Here is a 19627-nt window from a genome sequence, read left to right as displayed (position 1 = left end):
AATACAGCAAAACAATCTTCTTACAAATGAGAAAGTACGGATCTCTGGATATGTGTACAGTATTCATCATCATACTGAAAAATTTGAGACTTCAAACCATTCTAAGAAACAGGGAAATGAGAGCAATGTCTCTCGAAGACAAGTGCCAAAGGTGAGGTCTACAGAATACTATCATAATGTTTTTGCATTCACTCATGACAGCAGGATTATGAAATGTTTGAGAATATCTACATATGACAGACATAGAACATGTCCAGACATTAAAACTGTGGGCGCTACATCCAAAATGTTTCAGCGTTTTCAAAATCTTATAATCAGTATTCAAATAATTTTCAAACCACCAGAATAATTTATCAGGGCAGGGAAAATGTATTGGACAAAGCAGTGAGCAAAAATGAATTTACAGAAGAATTAGAAGCACAGATACAGAAGGCTTCAGATATATATTAATGCTTCAGAGGACAACTCCAATGTCTTGTGTGCATTTCATTCTAAATATGATTTATCAAATCTTAGCAAAAGTAAACCAGAGTTTACTTTCAAAGTCATAATTTCAAACTTGTAAATACAGTTAAACACAACAGATGTAGAAATCAAAATGAGGTACATGCTGTCTTGGGCATCATCCACATAGAAAATCCAGTCCCAAAATGGATATAAATTTTGATGTCTGAGGGACAGAGGAATAAATTCTCTCCACTACAGTGGGACAAAGACAGAGAACACACAGACACCATCATGAAGGTGGACCTCACTTTCAAAAGCTCAGCAGTGCAGGACTGGGGGCTCAGTGTGGGCTCCATATAATTTACAGTCTGTATCTGGGTTCTGTGTGAACGGGACCTTTTCAACTTGGGCAGCATGATTTGATTTGGCAAGGCCGCTCAGGAGGCTCAGAGGAATGCACACAAGACACAAAGAGACACACACTGTGTCTCTGGCACCCAGGGCTGGGAAAACATCTCCATGTTACCTTAGAGTTCCTCCCGGGGGGGTAAAACAAGCATTTGATGGAGAAATCGCCCGGTGCTTCTCAGGGTCACGCTTTGACCTCTCCTCACGCTCTCTCTGCCAGGTTGCCTGGTTTGAGCCGGTCTATCATTGTTTTTGCAGGATTGATGTCTTCTCGTGCATTTCCCAGCAGCTGGTAGCTGTGCCCTCTTTGCCCGCCATAGGGTGGGTCAGGGTCGGCACTGGCTCCGTTGACCGCATTGCTGTTCTCCTTCTCCATGGACACATGGATGGATGGAGAAGGAGATATGTCATCTGGCTGATGGGAACAGGGGTACTTTGGGGGGCAAGTACAATGACTTACATCAACTCGATCTGACACACAGAAATGATGGTGCCCATTGAATGCACTTTGCTGTCCCACAAGAGCTTTCCCAAAAACAAAAGTCACTGCTCCTGTCTGACAGGTTGACTTTTAAGATAATTGGCTTGATAAGATGGTATTCCGGCCAAGGAGTGGGTATGAATCATGTTGAGGTCAGCTTAGGAGGAAAGAGTTGAGAAAGAGTTGGGAATTGTATTCTGGCTGCATAGAGAAGAATGGTGGATGGAGTTATGCACACAGCTCCACAGAGGCACATTGAGGATGAGAACTTAAAGAAGAACTGAAAACTCCAACTATAAATAAACACTAAAGCTTAAGAAAGGGACAGACGCCAACAAGTAGGTCTAATGTTTTCTGTGTCACTCCTGTCCTACTCTGCACAGTAATAAAAACAACATGAGCACACCCATTACTGGAAAACTCACCAAAACACTTTATTATCAGACTTACGAATATCATCTACCTTTTCCAAGTCCCTCTCTGTGTGAATCATCTTAAAACAACTGGCTTGAATTAAAAGGAGAAATAAGATCCTAACGAAGGACTGGAAAAGAGAGACGGAAGAAAAATCAAATCTGATCTGACATCCTCTGTAAGGTGACCTTGTCTGGCAGTGGGAATGTTGTTTTTAAACCAAATCAGATAAAAAAGGAAAAACATTAAGGTTTATTTGGAATATCACACAGAACGTCCCACATGGAATATAGCATTCCACCTACTTGTTTCCTTTAGCTGTCTGAGTTTTTCAATACACTGTGGCTTCCTTTGTTTACAGACCTTTTCAAAGTTTTGATTGACATCTTCTTTCTTCACTCTTTTATCAAATTGGGTTACATTAAAAACACAATCACATTCTGTTTGCTTAACCATTTCAAGCACCTAGTAACCAAGGGAAACAAGTAATATAGCAGACTCTAATTCCAAACATGGTGACAGATATCAAAGGTTTCTAGTGTTTTTTTCTATTACTAAAGGTACTGTCTGACTATCAATAACCTTCTCTGAGATATGATTGAATAGCGCACACAGAAAAGCCTAACATATATAATAGTAGGTTTATAATGGTGCTGGCTTTTATAAATGCCTCAGTGCTAATGGGGTCTATTTTGGTATTAAAGAGGGAGTATTTATTTTGAGTCTCTGCCAGCTTCTTATTCAAGGATTTCACTTCAGCTACTAATTTGATGCTTAGCCAAAATGTCGTTTATTGGGTCTTTACTAATCTGTGATCGGTGTCAGTCAAATTGCCACAAGACAGACCCAAACCATGACACCCAAACCCATCCTAAAACATTGACAAACTAATCTGCAAACACAAATTACTGCTGAGATGAGCCTCAATTAATGAGAAGAAGAACAGAAATTCATAGCACGGTTTGTCCTTCAGAGGATCACTGTCTTCTTTTATACGGAGGCAGCGAAAGATACTGTCCTCACAGATACACGTGCCAAATCTTTGGGCCGAGCACAACAGCCGAACAACAACACTGCGTGTCAGAAAACGAACACAGACAGAGGCCTGGGTAATTCGTTCAAATCATTTCAAACACTGTGCGGACTTGTTCTTCATTCAGACGCCATCATTACTTTGCAAGACTAATCGACATTCATTCAGTCTGCTCTCTCTGGCCGCTGCTCAGCCTGACGGGGGCATGGGGGGGGGGGGGGGGGGGGGGGGGCAGCTTCTTCATTCATGCAAACACAAAAAAAGATCTATTTCCAGCTTCCTCGGCGGCCTTGACGTGTGACTCAGACGCAGGCGTTTTCTGTGAGGCGGACATTCCAGGATGATTCACTGACAGGAGTCAAATGCATACAGATAAAGAGTACATCCAACGTTCGTTACCGGCAATGCAGCATCCATACATAAACAGATGGTCTTCACTTCACAAGGTCAATGCAAAGTGCAAATTTTACTATGTTATTTTAAGACTCACTCGGAAAGAAAAAAAAAGGTCAACTGCACTTTGTCAGTGCAGATGCTTTAGCGGGTTATTAATTCCCTGCTTCAATGACAGGAATGCCACAGTGTCTTATTGTGCTGTGCAGATATAGGATGGATATCTTGGTTCATTATTACACAAACCTCTTATCTTTTGCAGTAGTTCTTGTGTTTACGTTTTGCAAAAACCATTATAAACCTTTCACACATTTCTTGCTACTGATGCCACTGTAAATGGACCGTGTATCTGTGTAACTCATCCAAATGTGAAGGGAACTGAACAGATCTGACATATCCATTTAAAACCAATCAAAAAATCCTTTTTTTAAGGTCGTAAAGCCTGAAAATCATCTGGGCCATTCAACTCGTTGTGTACTTACGGCTGGTGTACAGCTACTAAAATTAGCCACAGTATGCTTGGCACATTTAAGTAAGGACAGCAGAAAGTATGCTTCAGAATACGATTATACTGAAAAGAAGAATGCAAGATTCACATGAATGGAGTGCAAGCACGTGAAAGACATTCATTTAAAAACAATGAACGTCGCACACTTATTCCCTGCATTATCATCAGTCTTTCATTAGTGTGTCCTAATGTAGGTCCAGTAGTGGCTCAGCATCTATGAAACACTTAAAATACTGTGGAGGTTGCCGGTGTGCCACCTTCCTTTCACCTGGAATAAGATAATGCCAAAAAACCTAATAAAACCTAACCCAAAAATCCCTAATTTATGTCACAGTCTCAGATTATAAAAACATTTTACCTAGTTATAATGCTGTACATTCAAAACGTGCCACACATTTCACATGCAGAAATACATATTAAATCCATGATTCATTAGCAGTGGTCATATTTATTCACTCATTAACTTGATGTAAGCAACAAATGCCAGCTTTTTACAGAGAGTCCAAAGGTGGCAAGACAATTCGATCAAAACATGCTCATATCCAATGCAACATAGGTCGCTTATGATTATCCATTTATACTATGGCAATTCGGCCCAAGTCGACAGAAGTGGTATTGAATCGAACCGACAACTTTTGGGTCACGAGCCCTGCTCCTTACACCAGACCAAGATGCCATATGTCTTGTTTTAGCTGACACATTTTTCCATGGCATATGTCAGCGTTTCAGACAACACCTAATTATACAGGTGACTATTGAACAGAATTTTTTATTTTGCAAAAGCAATCAACGAAAGTGCCATCTTTTAACCAGCAAGCTTCAGGCCACTGACCACATTCCTTACGCAGTCTTCCTGTTGAGCTGTTCAACGCGCCAGCCGCGTATGTATGAGAAATACCCTCACATTTTCACAGACAATGTTCTGCTAGGAGCTATCCCACGTTAAAACAAAGCAGAGGTATCAACTAAATGTGTACAAACGGTCAAGCCAACCGGCGAAACAAAACCTCGAGTCTAACTACAGCAGATAATAAACATCCATTATTGGGGGGACCCCCTTCATAAGTCTATGTGCGTCATGTCTGACATCTCTGCTATGTATTATTCATGAGGACAAGGTTTGGGAAACATTCTTAGATTCCTACATGTGCGTGTATGAGCTCAACGTTTGCTTTTGCGCATGTCCTTGTGGACCAATGCTCATGGTGTTGTTTCAGTTTGCTCAGGCTTTTTCTACACTTGCCTAAATTTTTTTGATATGTGTAATTTTTTGCATAAATAATGGCGTCCAACTGGTTCAGCTAGGCAGTATGAGAAAATAAAATATTCTAATAGTACGCTATGATGGTAGCGGCGGTTCTGGCGGTTCTTTCACATTCCTGCCTCTGAAATGCGTTCAAAGAAATGAATTGCCTTGAGGTACAGCAACCCGTACTGCAAATGCATTGCAAAACACTTACATCCACATACACATTCACATACACTTAAATATGCCCAGTGGTTAGATTCGTTGATTATTAAATGATTGCAATGGGCACACATTTATTTAACGACCCGACTCTAATCCGCACGTGACCAGGTTGTATGCGGTACTGCGTAACAAAAGCGAGCATCAACAGCGACAAAATGGGTGGGTGTTGAAGCTGTCAGTATAAGACAGCCAAGCGAGCGCCACCTCTGCGAATCGGGCGCTCTGATAAGCACAGAGTCGGCGTTAAGAAAAGATGGCAGACGAGTAATAACCAAAGGAAATCTCAAAGGATCAAATGTATTTCAACCACTGCCAGTCAGGGAAAGCTGGCGTCGTGATGCGCACTTAACACGGAGATGGGTGTCCTTTCCAATACTCCAAATAGAAGGCAAATACAGGTGCAGACAAAAAAAGAAATACCATTGGAAAGACCTCCTTGACATAAAATCGATCTACTTCTCTTTATTGATATTTGCTTTTTACCGTTTGATCACTTGGGGGATGGTAGCCTATACAAAATAAGAAACGTCAATAAAGACTGCGGCCAATGAAAATGGTTTCAGTTGATGCGAATAGTGGTTTACGTCATTGTAAAGGGGGTCCCAGTACCCGCTGGACCATGGGACGGATAACATTCAATAGAGGAGGGACATCTCCCGTGAACACAATGATTTAATTGCAGGAATTTCCAATAAATGAGTGAAAATTCCGACTATTTCTGAAGATATAATTATTTCGTTTAATAAATTAGCAGAGCTCTTTGCTCGACCACCTGGATCATAGATGTTTGTATACCTCCTTGCCTGAATGAATCAGTCCAGGAGAGCGCAATTCTGCAACGGGCCTGACGTCACACTCCAAGGTCTGAAGTCTTTTGCGCGGTACCTCGCGTCTGTCACGAGTCATAAATTTCTTACCTTGAACCAGCTCGTGAACGACGTGACCTGATCGCCTATATGACCTGATATAGAGGGGGCAAAGTATGAAAATCGCATGGATAGAGACAAGCCAAACAGCATTTTATTTTGTTCATAAAGTGACATCACCGAAGGCAAGTCTTCGGGGGGAAGTGCTGACGATAATTAAGGCTACATCTATTTCATTGTCTTTGTGGACGCTCACCTAAACAAACTGACTCACAGGAGCGGAACCTACCTCCACCGTTCTTGTAGCAAAGGTAAGGGAAGCGCCACACGTTGCCCAGCCCCACGGCGAACCCCACGCAGGACATGATAAAATCCATCTGCCTGGTCCAGGTCTCTCGCTCGGGGTAACCCGCCTTGTCCACCGGGGCCATCGCTCCCGGTGCCACTCCTGCTCCGCCAGCCCCGGCACCTGCGACGAGGTTCCCATTCACTCCCTGGTGTCCGTTTCCATTGGGGATGAGGTGACCCTTCTTCTCCTCACCGAGGACCACATTCACAGCGCAGCAGTCACTGTTCAGAGCCGACTTCTCCATCCCAGCTTTGCACTTGTAAACAAAACACCCTCGCCCTCCTTTACAACTCTGGGATGCCAGTCAAGAGATCAGTCAATGGTAACAATAATAAAAGATTCGGAACAATCCCAGATAGTAGAGTCCTCTTTATCTATTTTACTCAGTTCAGTTTCACCCCAAGAAACGACACCAGAATGTCCTTTTGTTCTTCGGGCGGCGACCCCAAAATGTACTCAGACTCTGAGTCTTGCTTTTATTTTCGGAATGGGGGGTTATTTATTAGTCAACGAAATAATTTGTATCAGTTTCTTAATTTATTGTCTAATATTGTTTAGAAACGTCAACTGGTCAGCGGTGAAGAGGCTGACAAAAGGTTGCTGCGAAACGGGTTAGGGAAAGGGTTACTGGAATTTTAAAAAATCTGTTCTTAAATTAAGGAAACTAAAACCAAAAAATAAATGAGACACGCTCACAAAAAAGAAAAACACCTAGCTAGACAGCACCTTCAAAAACAATCCACGAAACACTTAAATGTGAGTCTGAAGAATCGCATGGGAACGTATCTCTCAAAGAGGAGACGGGAGCGGAGACGAAAACTAAGCGAGCCTCGAGCTCTCTCGTATCTGAATGTACTGTTACCACATTCGCTGATTTCTCCTCAGTGATCCTTGTCTAGACCATCTTGCAATTTGCTTTATTGTCCCCTTCGCTCCGTTTCTCCAGAAGCCCCACCGATATGTGTCTGCGCAGTGTACCGCCTGGCGCTGTCTATCTCGCCCGTGCTGGCTGGCCGATCACTGGAAGTAAATGAGGTCGCTTCGCAGCTTTAAAAGGGTAGCTGCATGTCGAATAGGACGTCACTTGGATTTCATCCCTCCCCCGCCCTCCTTAAGGACACACACTCATTCGCTCACACACACGTATCCGTGCGAGATCCCAGTCATTCACTCGTTCTCTCTCTCCACCCCCTCCCTTTCTGTCAATGCGGAATACATGTACCGTCAGCGATGCCAGTTTCAACACCGACGAATCATGTATGAATATGTATAGGCTACATATATACATATAATCCATATCCATTATGGCTTTGTAGCTGGTTTATAGCTGAATATATAAACCTCCTTATTTATTAATTGCGAACGCAACTGCAATCCTGCACAGTACATATTTTGTGTAGTCGATTTAATTTAAACAAATTTAATTGATCGGAATATAGGTGTCTTATGGTGATTCCTGTATGCGCCGAAAACCTGTAAACGTGGAGTTCAGGCAGTTACAGACACTCGAGGCTTGAAAAAAAAAAAAAAATGTCGGGATATTGGACTACGGCTGGAGATGTCATTTAAACCGTCGCATTTTAAGCTTCAGTGATTTGTTCCTCGTTAACCCTGTTCGAAAATTCTTTATACGAATAAACATTTTCTTTATAGCCTACATAAAGTATTTCAACATGAGACAGTAGGGTGTAAATCAATACTCGATATAAGCTGAGCACTCGCTCCTTAGTCACTACGTATAGACCCCAATGTGTTCCTCAAAATCGTTGTTATAAGCATACTTTAACCTTGTTTCATACTTGTGATTCAAACGTTTTTTTAACGGTAATCAATAGATGCATACTTTTTGAATGAGAATCGACATGCAGGGGAATGTGTTCACACACGCGCGCGCGCACGCACGCACGCACACACACTCACACAGCATATTGGCTGTTAGTTGATACCAGTGCACAACACATTTCTTAAGTGACAAAGTGACATTTTTTTAATCCACCTTAGAATTTTGCTGCTGTTGTTCATTAAAAAAAGGGTTCAGGGTAAAGGACTGCACCTAACGTGAGAGGTATGTTTAATACGTAACAAGTCTGGCTTTAATTACCTTCAACCAAACCCTACTGTCGGTCGTTACCGTTTCTTCTACGGAGCTAGACAGGCTCTTGACACATGCCAAAACTCCTGGCAAGTGCAACACCATCCCCTGCAGTGAAAACCTGAGGGTATTATTGCACAGAGTATTGTGTATCAGTCCAACCTATAAAAATAGCACCCACTGCCAAGTTATATCACTATTTGACAGAATGTTGCTTTACCATACTTAGGCAACAGTGGCAAATTGTTACAATGGTTGCAGTATCTATACTTCAGCGGGGATATTCCCTTCACATTCATTTAAGCCTACGCAATTAAGCAATCCATTCTTCCATTCTTACTATCCAACCCTAAGAAGAAAATGTGCACTTTCAAAATTAGAATTCATTAAAATGGGTGGCAAATACCTTTTCACTCTTCAAAGCAAAATGTCTTAATCTTGACCACAGTCCTGAATACAATCTTAACACAAAAAGCATTTTCAATCTATGCATTTAGATAGCTTTAATACTTCGATACTTAATACTGCGGGTTCATTTCAAGGCGATTGCAAAGTTGGATGTATATTTATCCTTTCCTCCAGGGTTTTGCTAGGCTAGGCATGTCTGTCTGCCACTTTTTCTTTCCCTTGAAAGGCACACAGACACAACGCCACGGTATTGTCAAAAGGGCCAGAGGGTGCAATCTGTGATTCCTTTTGGTTGTTTGCAATTGGTTTCTGACGATTCATTTCTTTCGCCTTTCCCTCGAATACAGCTGTTTGTCGCCCTCTATCGGTCAAACATGCCCAGACACATGAAGAGGTCCAGAGGGACTCGACACCAAGCCTACTCACCTAGCAGCCCGTGAGCCAAATACAGTCTGCCATGCACTTTCTGCTCACTCTTCTAACTGGGCTGCCTGTAGATGGAGATGAGAAATGTCAGAAAATAAAACCACAGGGCACACAGAGTTAACTTAGCAGAGAACAAATGGATACATGGACAATGAAAACTTAGCCAGCAAAGTTGAACATTGTGTTCCCGAAGAAAGTAGCATTGAGTTTCACACTGCAACAGCATCTTCGTGAGATCCGGATCGACACGATACCCTGTAAAGACAGCCAGGCAATCGCAAAAATGATGATTCGCATGATTTTGTAGTGGGACATCAAAACAAATCCTATGCGCCAGACAGTTTGGGCATGACAACAAAAGCTGTCCCAAGACAAATAAGGTCCCAAAAGCCACACAACATGGTAAAGGGTAAATGGTCAACAGACTGAACTTACCAACACAAATGCTCACAACAGCACGTCTGCTTAGGTTTTAGTTGTGAAAGTAGAAACCCCAAAGGTGGTATAATGGGATCCTTATTTGTCTGTAATGAAGAAGCATTGGAGAATTCATGAGGATGGCAGGCATGCCATCCAGACAGGTTATGTGTTGGCAGGTGTAACACTACCACACCAATGTAGCCCTTGAGGTTTTTGTACAGAAATAATTACAACGACATTGAGGTCTTTTTTTGTGGTCTGGATAACATAAACACTTGTTTAAAATTCTGATATAACTTAAGAAATCCACACAATAAATGCCAAATTTACATTTTCTTTCTTCTTCTTTTTCTTTTCTATCCTTCCTGACAAATTTCCTGCCAATTTCCTCTCACATAATACATCAAACTAAAACAGGTTTAAAAATACAAAACCCTAAGTACTCATGTTCAAATAATGTATTATTCACAAGGACATACGCATTTTGGAAACAAGGCAGACACTCACATATTCTTTGAGATGATAAAATAGGAAATTGTTGGGCCATGTTACATGAAAGAGCTGAGGAAACACTGCATAGAATTCATTTGGAACAACACATTTGGCCTGATTACATCACACAGACTGAAGAGTCAAGTTTGTGTGGCAATGTTATGAAAATCTGAAGTTGGTGTCATAAGAATGTCAACACTCATGACATATTTTTCCAAATGTATATGTACTGGTTTAAAGAAAATACATGATTTGTCTTCGTCAGTAACTTTGTCAGTAACTGTTTTTGGAGAGAATTAACCTAGTATATAATTTTAAAATGTTAGAAAAGCACATTTTTTGGTGACAATTTTAGATTGAACAGAGCACAGTTCTCAAACAACACAATCAATTATTCCACAGTGCAATATTACATGTAAGACTATTTTGTATACAAAGTTATTAATTCAACACTGTGGTATAAGGTAATAAAAGGACATCTCAAATGTAAGGAATTTTACAGCTGAATCATAAAAAATCAAAAATGAGAAATTGACTCACCTGTGATTTAAAATAAATATTTACTGGGGTAAATCCAGAACAGATAGTAAGATAGTAGATTTGTGTATATGTTAAATTCATTGCAGGAACAGAAGGTGCTGCCTTACTTGGTTATAGGGGTCTGACGCCCACACAGCCACATACCTTAAGGACTGAGTGAGCATGGTGAGCTAAAAGATAAGAGGAAAACAAACCTGATAGATTGAATCTTGCTTCAACGGTGGGCTGAATTTTCCAATGTGTTTCGGTGCAAACTTCCAGTCTGGTAGGAGCTGGTTGTGACCTGCTGACTGACACTGCATCATGAGAGTCAATGCACATTGTGACAGAATCATTCCTATCCTAACGCTGTTGAAGAACTCAGCCTGTGAGAAGTAAGCAATCCGCTTATAACAATCAATCTGGGCTCACCTTTGGGCTCATGTAATACATGACTCAATGATATGCAGTGGCACATAATTAATTGAAAAACCCCAAACATTAACATTTCAAAACAGTTCAGTTATGCAGTTTAGCTAAGTGTCTGGATGCCAGCTGACATGGCAAAAGTTTGGCGTAGTGGTGAGGAGCAGAGTTTGTAACCGAAAGGTTGCTGGGTCGATTCCCTGCTGGGGCACTGCTGTTGTACCCTTGGGAAAGATACTTAACCCACAATTGTCTCATTAAATGTCCAGCTGTATAAATGGATAAAATTGCAACCAATGTAAGTTGCTCTGGATAAGAGTGTCTGCTAAATGACAGTAATATAATGTAAAAAAATGCTGGCTACAGATGGAAAAACCAAGCCTCTACAGACCAGTGACAGACATGCAGCTGAGAAATTGAGCATTCCACAGCCAGGAACATAGATTTAATCTGAAAACCAAGTGTTGCGGTGGGGATGGGGGTTATTGTTGTCATTCATCTAAATGCCACATTACAGACAGTGTAGTTATTTAATTACAGTCTCTCAACACTGAGGGGGATGTGTCCCCCTGACATTGACCCCCCCCCCCCCCAACCCTCAAAACCATATCCACGCCACAGCCAATACTAACATGAAGAATAACAAGGTTTCATATAATGAAGTCTAATGAGAATTTGCAAAATGCCACACCAGTTGTCATGGACACACTCACAAATAATAAATAACAAACTATAGTTGTTTGTTTAAATGTAGCTAAGGACACTGACTGGGATATTTGATATTTTCACTCAAACAGCACCAGCAGTTCACATACATGACATTCAATTGATGTGAGTCATGTTTGTAGCCTATAGAAATACTGATCGTATTGTGTTTTATGTCTGAATAATTGAACCAAGGACATTTCTCAATTAATTAGAGAAGTGGATTGTTTAAAACATACATGGCCCTCTTCATTTGGAAATTTGCTTATAAGAATCAACTGCTTATTGGAGTCACATCATCCCAGACACACTTCTTGTAAGTGGAGTGTACTGTGTCTGAAAATGAGCCTTTAGGTTTATTCTATCATATCCATAATTCACATCAATGTTTTGATCTTCAATCCATTGTTATTACAGAAATTAAAATTTGACATTGACAATGGTCTGCACTATAGAATAAATTTCTCAAGTTCAGCAGAATCCAGCTGTAACCAATCTCACACTCATCAAAGTATTTGGGTTATCCCCATACCAAATCAGAAAAGCACCATACCAAGTCCAGCTGTAGCTTGTAGATCTCACATTCTGAAAACAACAAAAAGAGCAAAAATGAAAGAACAAGGAAAACCACACTATGTACACTCAGTTTTTTAATTATGCTAATTTATTCCCCTTTCCCATTTCTCTGATTGAACTGTGTCCAGGCAAAGATCAATAGCAAGCTTCTCATTCAGTGGCCTTGGTAAGGAAAGCTCTAAATTGGTGGGAAAGTGTATAAATGCATACATATGAATGTGTAATAGGGATCTTCTGCATGGTATTTGTTTTGATTAAACCAGTTTAAACATGTGAACACAAGCCAAATCATGCATAGCGTTCACTGGAATGGATGACTAGATTCTAGTCCACCACCTTGACTTTTTTTCTTTTGACAAGAGCATGGCTCATAAATCACAACTGATTATTAATTTGCATTAGCATTTAGCAGATGTGCCCATCCAGCTGGATATTTACTGAAGCAATTGTGGGTTAAGCACCTTGCCTAAGGGTACAAAGGCAGTGCCCCAGCAGGGAACTGAACTGAAAACCTTTTGGTTACGAGTCCTGCTCCTTAACCACTATGCTACACAGCCAACTATTGCGCAGCGACTTTTTCTCAAGAAAAGCTTGTTGCAGTAATGCTGTCCCTAAACAAGTACAGGTTGTTCTCTGTCAACCTCTGTCTTAAGAACATCCTGCTGAAGGGCAGAGGCCAGAGCACACAAGGGTGGCATGACTTACTGTGAGAGGAGCTATCTGTACAGCTTCAAAGCAAGGCCGCCATTCAAAGACGGCATAACATTATAGGGCACACGTGAAGAATTACAAGTACAATTTCACTCCACCCAGTAATATACTGTAAGTTTCAGTTTTTACTTCACGATGGAATGTACAATGCCAAAGTGGACGTATACCATTCTAGTTCCAACCATTCCAACTTATCGAGCAGTCGAAACAAACTCCGCACTATCTCAGGCTTTTATCTTTTGTTTATTTGTGTTAAATAATTTAGAAAAAAAGCCTCCACAGTGACATTTATGATTAAGTGAATCCTTATAAGCCCTCTGGTTTGACACCTCGCCAAGAGCTCCCGACAACATTTTTCTCTTTAACTGAACCTGTGATAAGGAAATTTCCATTTCAGCATTTCCCATTGCATGTTGCTGTGAGGCCATTTCATTACACACAAGACTTAGAATGTGTACCTTATTCTTAAAGGAGGGCTGTTACAATATGTGGTATTGGTGGTTGTTGGTGGAGTGCACATATCGCACATATTGTTTTATACACACTGATGATAAATGTGGCACGTGCACATTCCATATCTACACATTTACTGATTTATGAGGCCACAGATTATTATTTTATCAGTCATCATAACAACCATTTATTACCACAATCAGTCATTGCACATCTGTTTGAACATTTATATGACTCATATTTAAATGAACTCATTCACCACTTCTGAGAGCTCCAGGTCAAAATGAACATCCTCTGCACATTTCCCAGGTTAAATGAGAGATCATTATTATCACCCATGCCATGGGTATGACAAGCCGCAATGCCTGTCCTCACTGTCCCATAAGGACAACTTCATTTACACACACTGTATGTGATGATGCATGACAGCTGTTATTTGGACAATGCCTGGTTGGTTTGCGGGTGTATTTGTGGAGGGACGGGGTGCTGGCTATCACCAGATACATGATGCCAGAAAATTCCACCAATCTCTTGTTTATGGGTATGGGTTATGCAACTCTACGCGTTACATGTTTCTTGTCACAGACACATTTCTGATTTTTTTTTTTTTTTTTTTTTACACGTTGATAACGAGATAGAACTTTGCCCTTGCTTTATGAATGAAATTGCGTGGACTTAGGGAATGAGGTGGAAAAAGTCCTGCTCTCGGTTGCAGTTGGTCTGTTTATTTATTTATATATTTATTTATTTTGTCCCAGCTGCCATGCTTCTTATTCATCCAGAAACATCTGACTTGTGCCTGATTGTGATGTCGGGGTGGGATTGTGTGTCGGGACGCTCAAGGGAACGCAGGCGCGCTTGCTCTTTTGACGCGGGGAACGCGTGGACGTTGTGGCAGCGCTCCCCGGGAGAGGCGGGGCCGCCGCCTCCGCTACGGACGCGCTCACACGTTTCCTGGCGCTAAGTTTAGTGCGCGGCGGACCTCGTGACTGAAGAGCAGCTGTCTTGGAAAGGTTGCAGCCTTTTTTTTTTATAGCTCCGTGAAAATAGCCACCATTGCGTCACGGCTTGCGCTCCCCCTTTTACAAAACCGTGCCTCGATTGAATAACACATAGGTGGTCCGCATCCGACGCGCAAACAATTCCCAAACTGCCCGGTTTAAATTGTCGGAAGCCGTTTTAACCTTTTGCGTGCGACCGGTTAACAGGCAATGTCTGGTTTAAACGTACTGCAAGGTATATACCCGGTGTAGGAGCGACTGGTTATTTTGATAATGTAAATGAGACGTATATATAAATGAAATCTGGCAGGACCGAGAGTTCTGCACTCCAGACTGCACTCAACAGGCATTACAGACGGCAGATTAATGAGCCCTCCTTCAGTCCTGCTTGTCCACAGGCAGAGTGCCATCAGTCCCTTGCATTAATCAGAATCCCGCTGGCATTTATTAACATACAGGTTGTTCCTTTATTACTTGTAATAAACGGCTGGTAAACTGAAATGACATTCCCTGAAACTCAGTGGCTAATGATCAACCAAATACAATATGATCACGAGTGGTTTTTCATGCGATGGATGATGTTGTTGTTATGGTACTGTGATTTCCAAGTCCTTCATCCTTAGGTAAAAAATAAATAAACAGAATATATAATTTATAAATATATAAAAAAGTTTATAAATATATAAAACAGTTAAAATACGTTAGTGCTTGTCTCGTCCTTTGGTTCTTGTGTAATTACAGTGGGGCTTGACCCTGTGCCGTAACAGCCACAAATGTTACTGAGTGAGCTCACACTACAGAGGAGCCTGGGAATTTATTTGCAGTAAAACCATCCTGACATACACTTCTGGGTCTCCTTTCAGGTCTTGACTCAAAAATGACATCTCTCTCTCACTGCAGACACTGTAACGCTCTTAGTGGCCTGACTTCACTTCAAATTCTTATTTACTTTAAACTCAGGCCTCCTTTGATAAATGACTCTCATAGCATGTTGTGTTAATCATGTTGGATATCAAAGATCCACAGAACACTGGCGTGTGATGATAAATTGTTCAATATGAAGTGCATTCACAGGGAACATCATTACAAATGCATTATCATACTGACAGACAGTGGGGCCTGGATTCAATCATCGCATGTTCTGAACAAATAAGTGCAACTGCAAAAACAAAAAAAAAAAAAAAACACACACACACATTTAACACTTAATAATTGATTTGTGAGTAATTTTGGTGATCACTGCACTTTCCGAGCTTGTGTTTTCGAAGGAAAAACCACTCATGGGTAATTGTGCGCCAAAGTTATGGATAAACACTGTTTGAATTCCACTGATTTGGCTGTTAAAACTGCCAGCCTCATTCACATTGTATTCACTGATATTAATAGAAGGAATGGCAGACATTCCTATTTTAGCCAATCTCCCATCTTCTGCTTATAACATGGTCTGTTCTCATGTAGACACAAATTGCCTTGCTATTTTCACCGGGGTTATGTGAGAGGTCTCCGGCTCATTCGGTCATGTCCTCCGCTGTCAGGGCAGTGCAGAGTATTGATCGTACTCTGTCTCTTCTGCAGACTACTTTGGAGATTTGGAAGGCAAGCAGAGATCACGCCCTGTAGCCACTTGGGTCACAAGTTCAGTGTGTCAGGTTGGTAGTGCTGAGCTGATAAAGCTCAGTGCACTAATTTAACCTCATGTGAACACTATAAACAGCAGGGACAGGCCACAGCTTGTGCTCGGGGTGTGGTCGCTTTTGTTTTGACAGGAAACCTGACTTCAAAAAGATTTTAGGGGAATATGAGGGGTAAGAGGATGTTCATTCAAACATTCGAATAAATACGTTTGTTCCAATGCAATAACGCTATTCATTTGTTTGATATCCCACTGAAGGTGTCGGAATCGGTGCTATTGCAACTTGTACCTGGATTAAAATCACGAGGACATTGCTGAAATGCTGTACGGCCACAGCGAAAGAGAAAATGTCGGAACAGAATATACTCAGAAACAAACGCCATCTTTGAAAACAAGTCATGATCGTGTAGGTATAATATTAAAAACAGATCAACAGATAAGAAGCAGACATCACTTCTAATCTGTAATAATTAACGGGGGTGCTGCGCATGCTGTGAGAGAATTGAACTGTGCGCTCTGTCTACAAGAGAATCTGTGTCTAAGATGAACAAACCGAAAGGCTTTCCAGGGAATCCGTTAGCGCAGGACTGATGGGAGACAGCAGAGGCAGGGCCTTGCATGTCTGTCAGGTGCCAGTTCTGGAACACCTACCCATTTTACACAAGGACCACTGGCCTGTGACGCAGGGCAAACTGTGTCCATGACAGTAATGGTGGTGACAGCTGACCCCAGCCGGGGGGGGTCACACCCTGAGCTGACGTAGTCAGGGTTCAGGTGGCATGCCCTTTGGGGGGAGGGGGCATGGGGAGGGCCGGGTCAGGAGCTCATAGGAGGCATTGACAAGTGGCAGGGGAGCTTATCTACTGCTGTAAATGATTTATATTTTCTTTTACGAGGTCCCAAAGCATCTCCAAAATTACTGAGGGCTCAACACCCCGAGCCAGGGCTTGGATGTGTTTTTCAGCGAATCGCGCAGAAGGGGTGTCAGGTTCTTCTTGGGGGCCAGCCTGACTCCTTTTAACATTTCCAGTAGCTGCTGGGTGCTTTCTTAGTATTTACATTACACTACATTACTGTCGTTTAGCAGAGCGACTTACACTGGTTTTATCCATTTATAGAGCTAGATATGTACTGAAGCAATTGTGGGTTAAGTACTGTGCCCAGGGGTACAACAACTAATCAAAACTGCAACATTTTGGTTGCGAGCTCTGCTCCTTGCCACTGTGCTGCCTGCATCTGTATGTGTCTGTCACTGTCCTGCTCTCCTTTGCTGATTCCTTGAGCTCTGGCTGTCTCTCAGCTGCTTGGGAGTGTCTGCTTAGGACCTGTGAGTCTAAAACATGGAGCATGAAATCGAATGTATGGAGAGACAATAACCCAATTTCCCATCTGAATGCAGGCCTGTGTAAAACAGCCAAAAATAATTGTGGGCATCAGTGTGGTGTAGGTATAAGGAGTAGAACTTACAACCAAAAGGTTGCTGGTTTGATTCCCCACTAGGGCACTGATGTTGTACCTTTGGTATGTAACCTGCAACTGCCTCAAAATATCCAGCTGTATGAATGCATAAAATTGTAAGTTGCTCCAGATAAGAGTATCTGCTAAATGACAGTAATGTAGTGTAATTAGCTGCAAAATGACAGTACTAATATACTCACTCCTAAATGACAACATGTGACTTACTTGGATGAACCCTGCTGATGCTTTCCGCAGGCTGCAAACTGTCTAAAACTGTCCCGCAGCTGGAAGGTCAGAGAGCTTGGATTGCAATGCTAATACCAACTACAATATTTATGCTCCTCCTAGCTTTCATAACTGCCATATCAGTTCTCAGACTCAGACACTTGAACCCTCACATGTGTGTAAATGTGGAATCAGTGATAAATGGCACACATTCAGATTATGTGTAAAACGATTTGCTAAGTAGAGTAGGTTTAGTTTATTGTTTATACTGCTGAGGATAACAGAGTTCTTAGGATGACAGCATGAAAAGGTATCAGAAAGTTGTATGTGGCTTGTCCCTCTCTGCTCTTGTTCTGGATAATCTCAGAGATCTTCCACTCATGTTGAAGTTTCTTAGAAGTCTCTCAAACCTGGCTGAAGCGGGAATACTGAGTAGAGGTTGGCATAGTCTCACTCAGAGTCTTCATTTGCAAGCTTCCTAGACTTCAATTCTGATTACTTTATTTACCATCTTCCGCCCTTTTTGACATAAAGGAAACACTCACGGTCTCGATATACCCAGGAGAGGGAGCAAAAACCTGCAAATCTCTCAAATCTCTTTGAAACTCTCCCAGAGATGCCCTATGAGGGTTGTAAGGTGACGCCAGCAGAGATCAGATGTCACCCAATCACCAGATTTCACACCTCAGAAGGTGAGACGTGTGAGGGAGAGTTCTAGTTTTATGATCCTTTGTTTGGAAAATTAAGGGAAAATTCCTCTCTGATGTGGCGCAGAGAGGGAAATGGTGAAGCTCAGACAAAGACACGTTAATGTCTCTACAGATTTATGATCATTATTACTCATGATGATAATAATAATAATACAAGAGTGGATGATAATACTACTACTATAAATATGTTAACATAGATACAACAAAAACACATCATGGATGTAACAGAGAGAGGTCCTGGGGTTGGCAGGCGCTTGACATTATCACAGTGTGGCCCCAGCATGGCCATGACATGGGAGGATAAGGGCAATCTGAGAGATTGGCATTTATGGGCCTATTACACAACAAAGGTCAACCAATTGTATGGGGCCATTTGGGTAATGTACAGGATACATTGTAGACCAGCCTCGAATCCCCTCATGATGTTTATTAATACGCTGATATGCTTATTATAGCTCCCTGTAGCGTAACTGGTGTTCATGTGCCCTGCCCTGCACCTGGTTAAGTTTCGGAGCAGTTCAGCGCTTGAATGCCACTATTGCGACCAGGTCATATGACTTAGTGAGGTCACATACATGGCATGTACAGTAGGATTGATGAGGCTGTCCCTATATTTGTCAGGTTTTGTTGAAAATTAAGTGCTAAATAATGGGGTGAGGAGCTGGAACAATAGTGTGTACGTATACATACATACATACATATATACACATACATATGATATGACGATCATGTACCCAGAAGCCCTACCCATGGAAACTCTGAAAATGTGAAGAGAATATGACCCCTTGTGGTCATAATGGCACATTGTAGAAGTGCGATTATGTTCAACCCCTACTGACTAAAAACAGCTGTATGACTGAAAAAAGTAGATTTTCAACTGATTTTCAGCTGATGATGCATTTATCCTGATTCAGTGTATTTGGAAAAAACCCGTGGGTTTGTCTGCCATGTTTGACCTTTGCGTTGTGTGCCACGTTGGCAACGTTTATCAGTGATTACAGT

At 41.6% G+C, this 19627-nt stretch overlaps 1 protein-coding gene across 1 annotated transcript in view; it reads right to left on the bottom strand.

Annotated features, from left to right (window-relative positions):
• The window catches only part of slc6a8 (solute carrier family 6 member 8), a 40550-nt gene extending 33060 nt beyond the window's left edge, over positions 1 to 7490 (bottom strand). Inside the window, exon 1 of the mRNA XM_036533152.1 lies at positions 6311 to 7490. Coding sequence (XP_036389045.1) covers positions 6311 to 6614 — 304 coding nt within the window. The 5' untranslated portion in view covers positions 6615 to 7490. The remainder of the gene's footprint in view (positions 1 to 6310) is intronic.
• Between the last annotated feature and the right edge of the window lie 12137 nt (positions 7491 to 19627).

The sequence above is a fragment of the Megalops cyprinoides genome, chromosome 7, assembly GCF_013368585.1.
Source record: "Megalops cyprinoides isolate fMegCyp1 chromosome 7, fMegCyp1.pri, whole genome shotgun sequence".
NCBI classification, from domain to species: domain Eukaryota; kingdom Metazoa; phylum Chordata; class Actinopteri; order Elopiformes; family Megalopidae; genus Megalops; species Megalops cyprinoides.
Note: the sequence above shows the minus strand (reverse complement) of the source record. Positions and strands in the feature narration are given on the sequence as shown.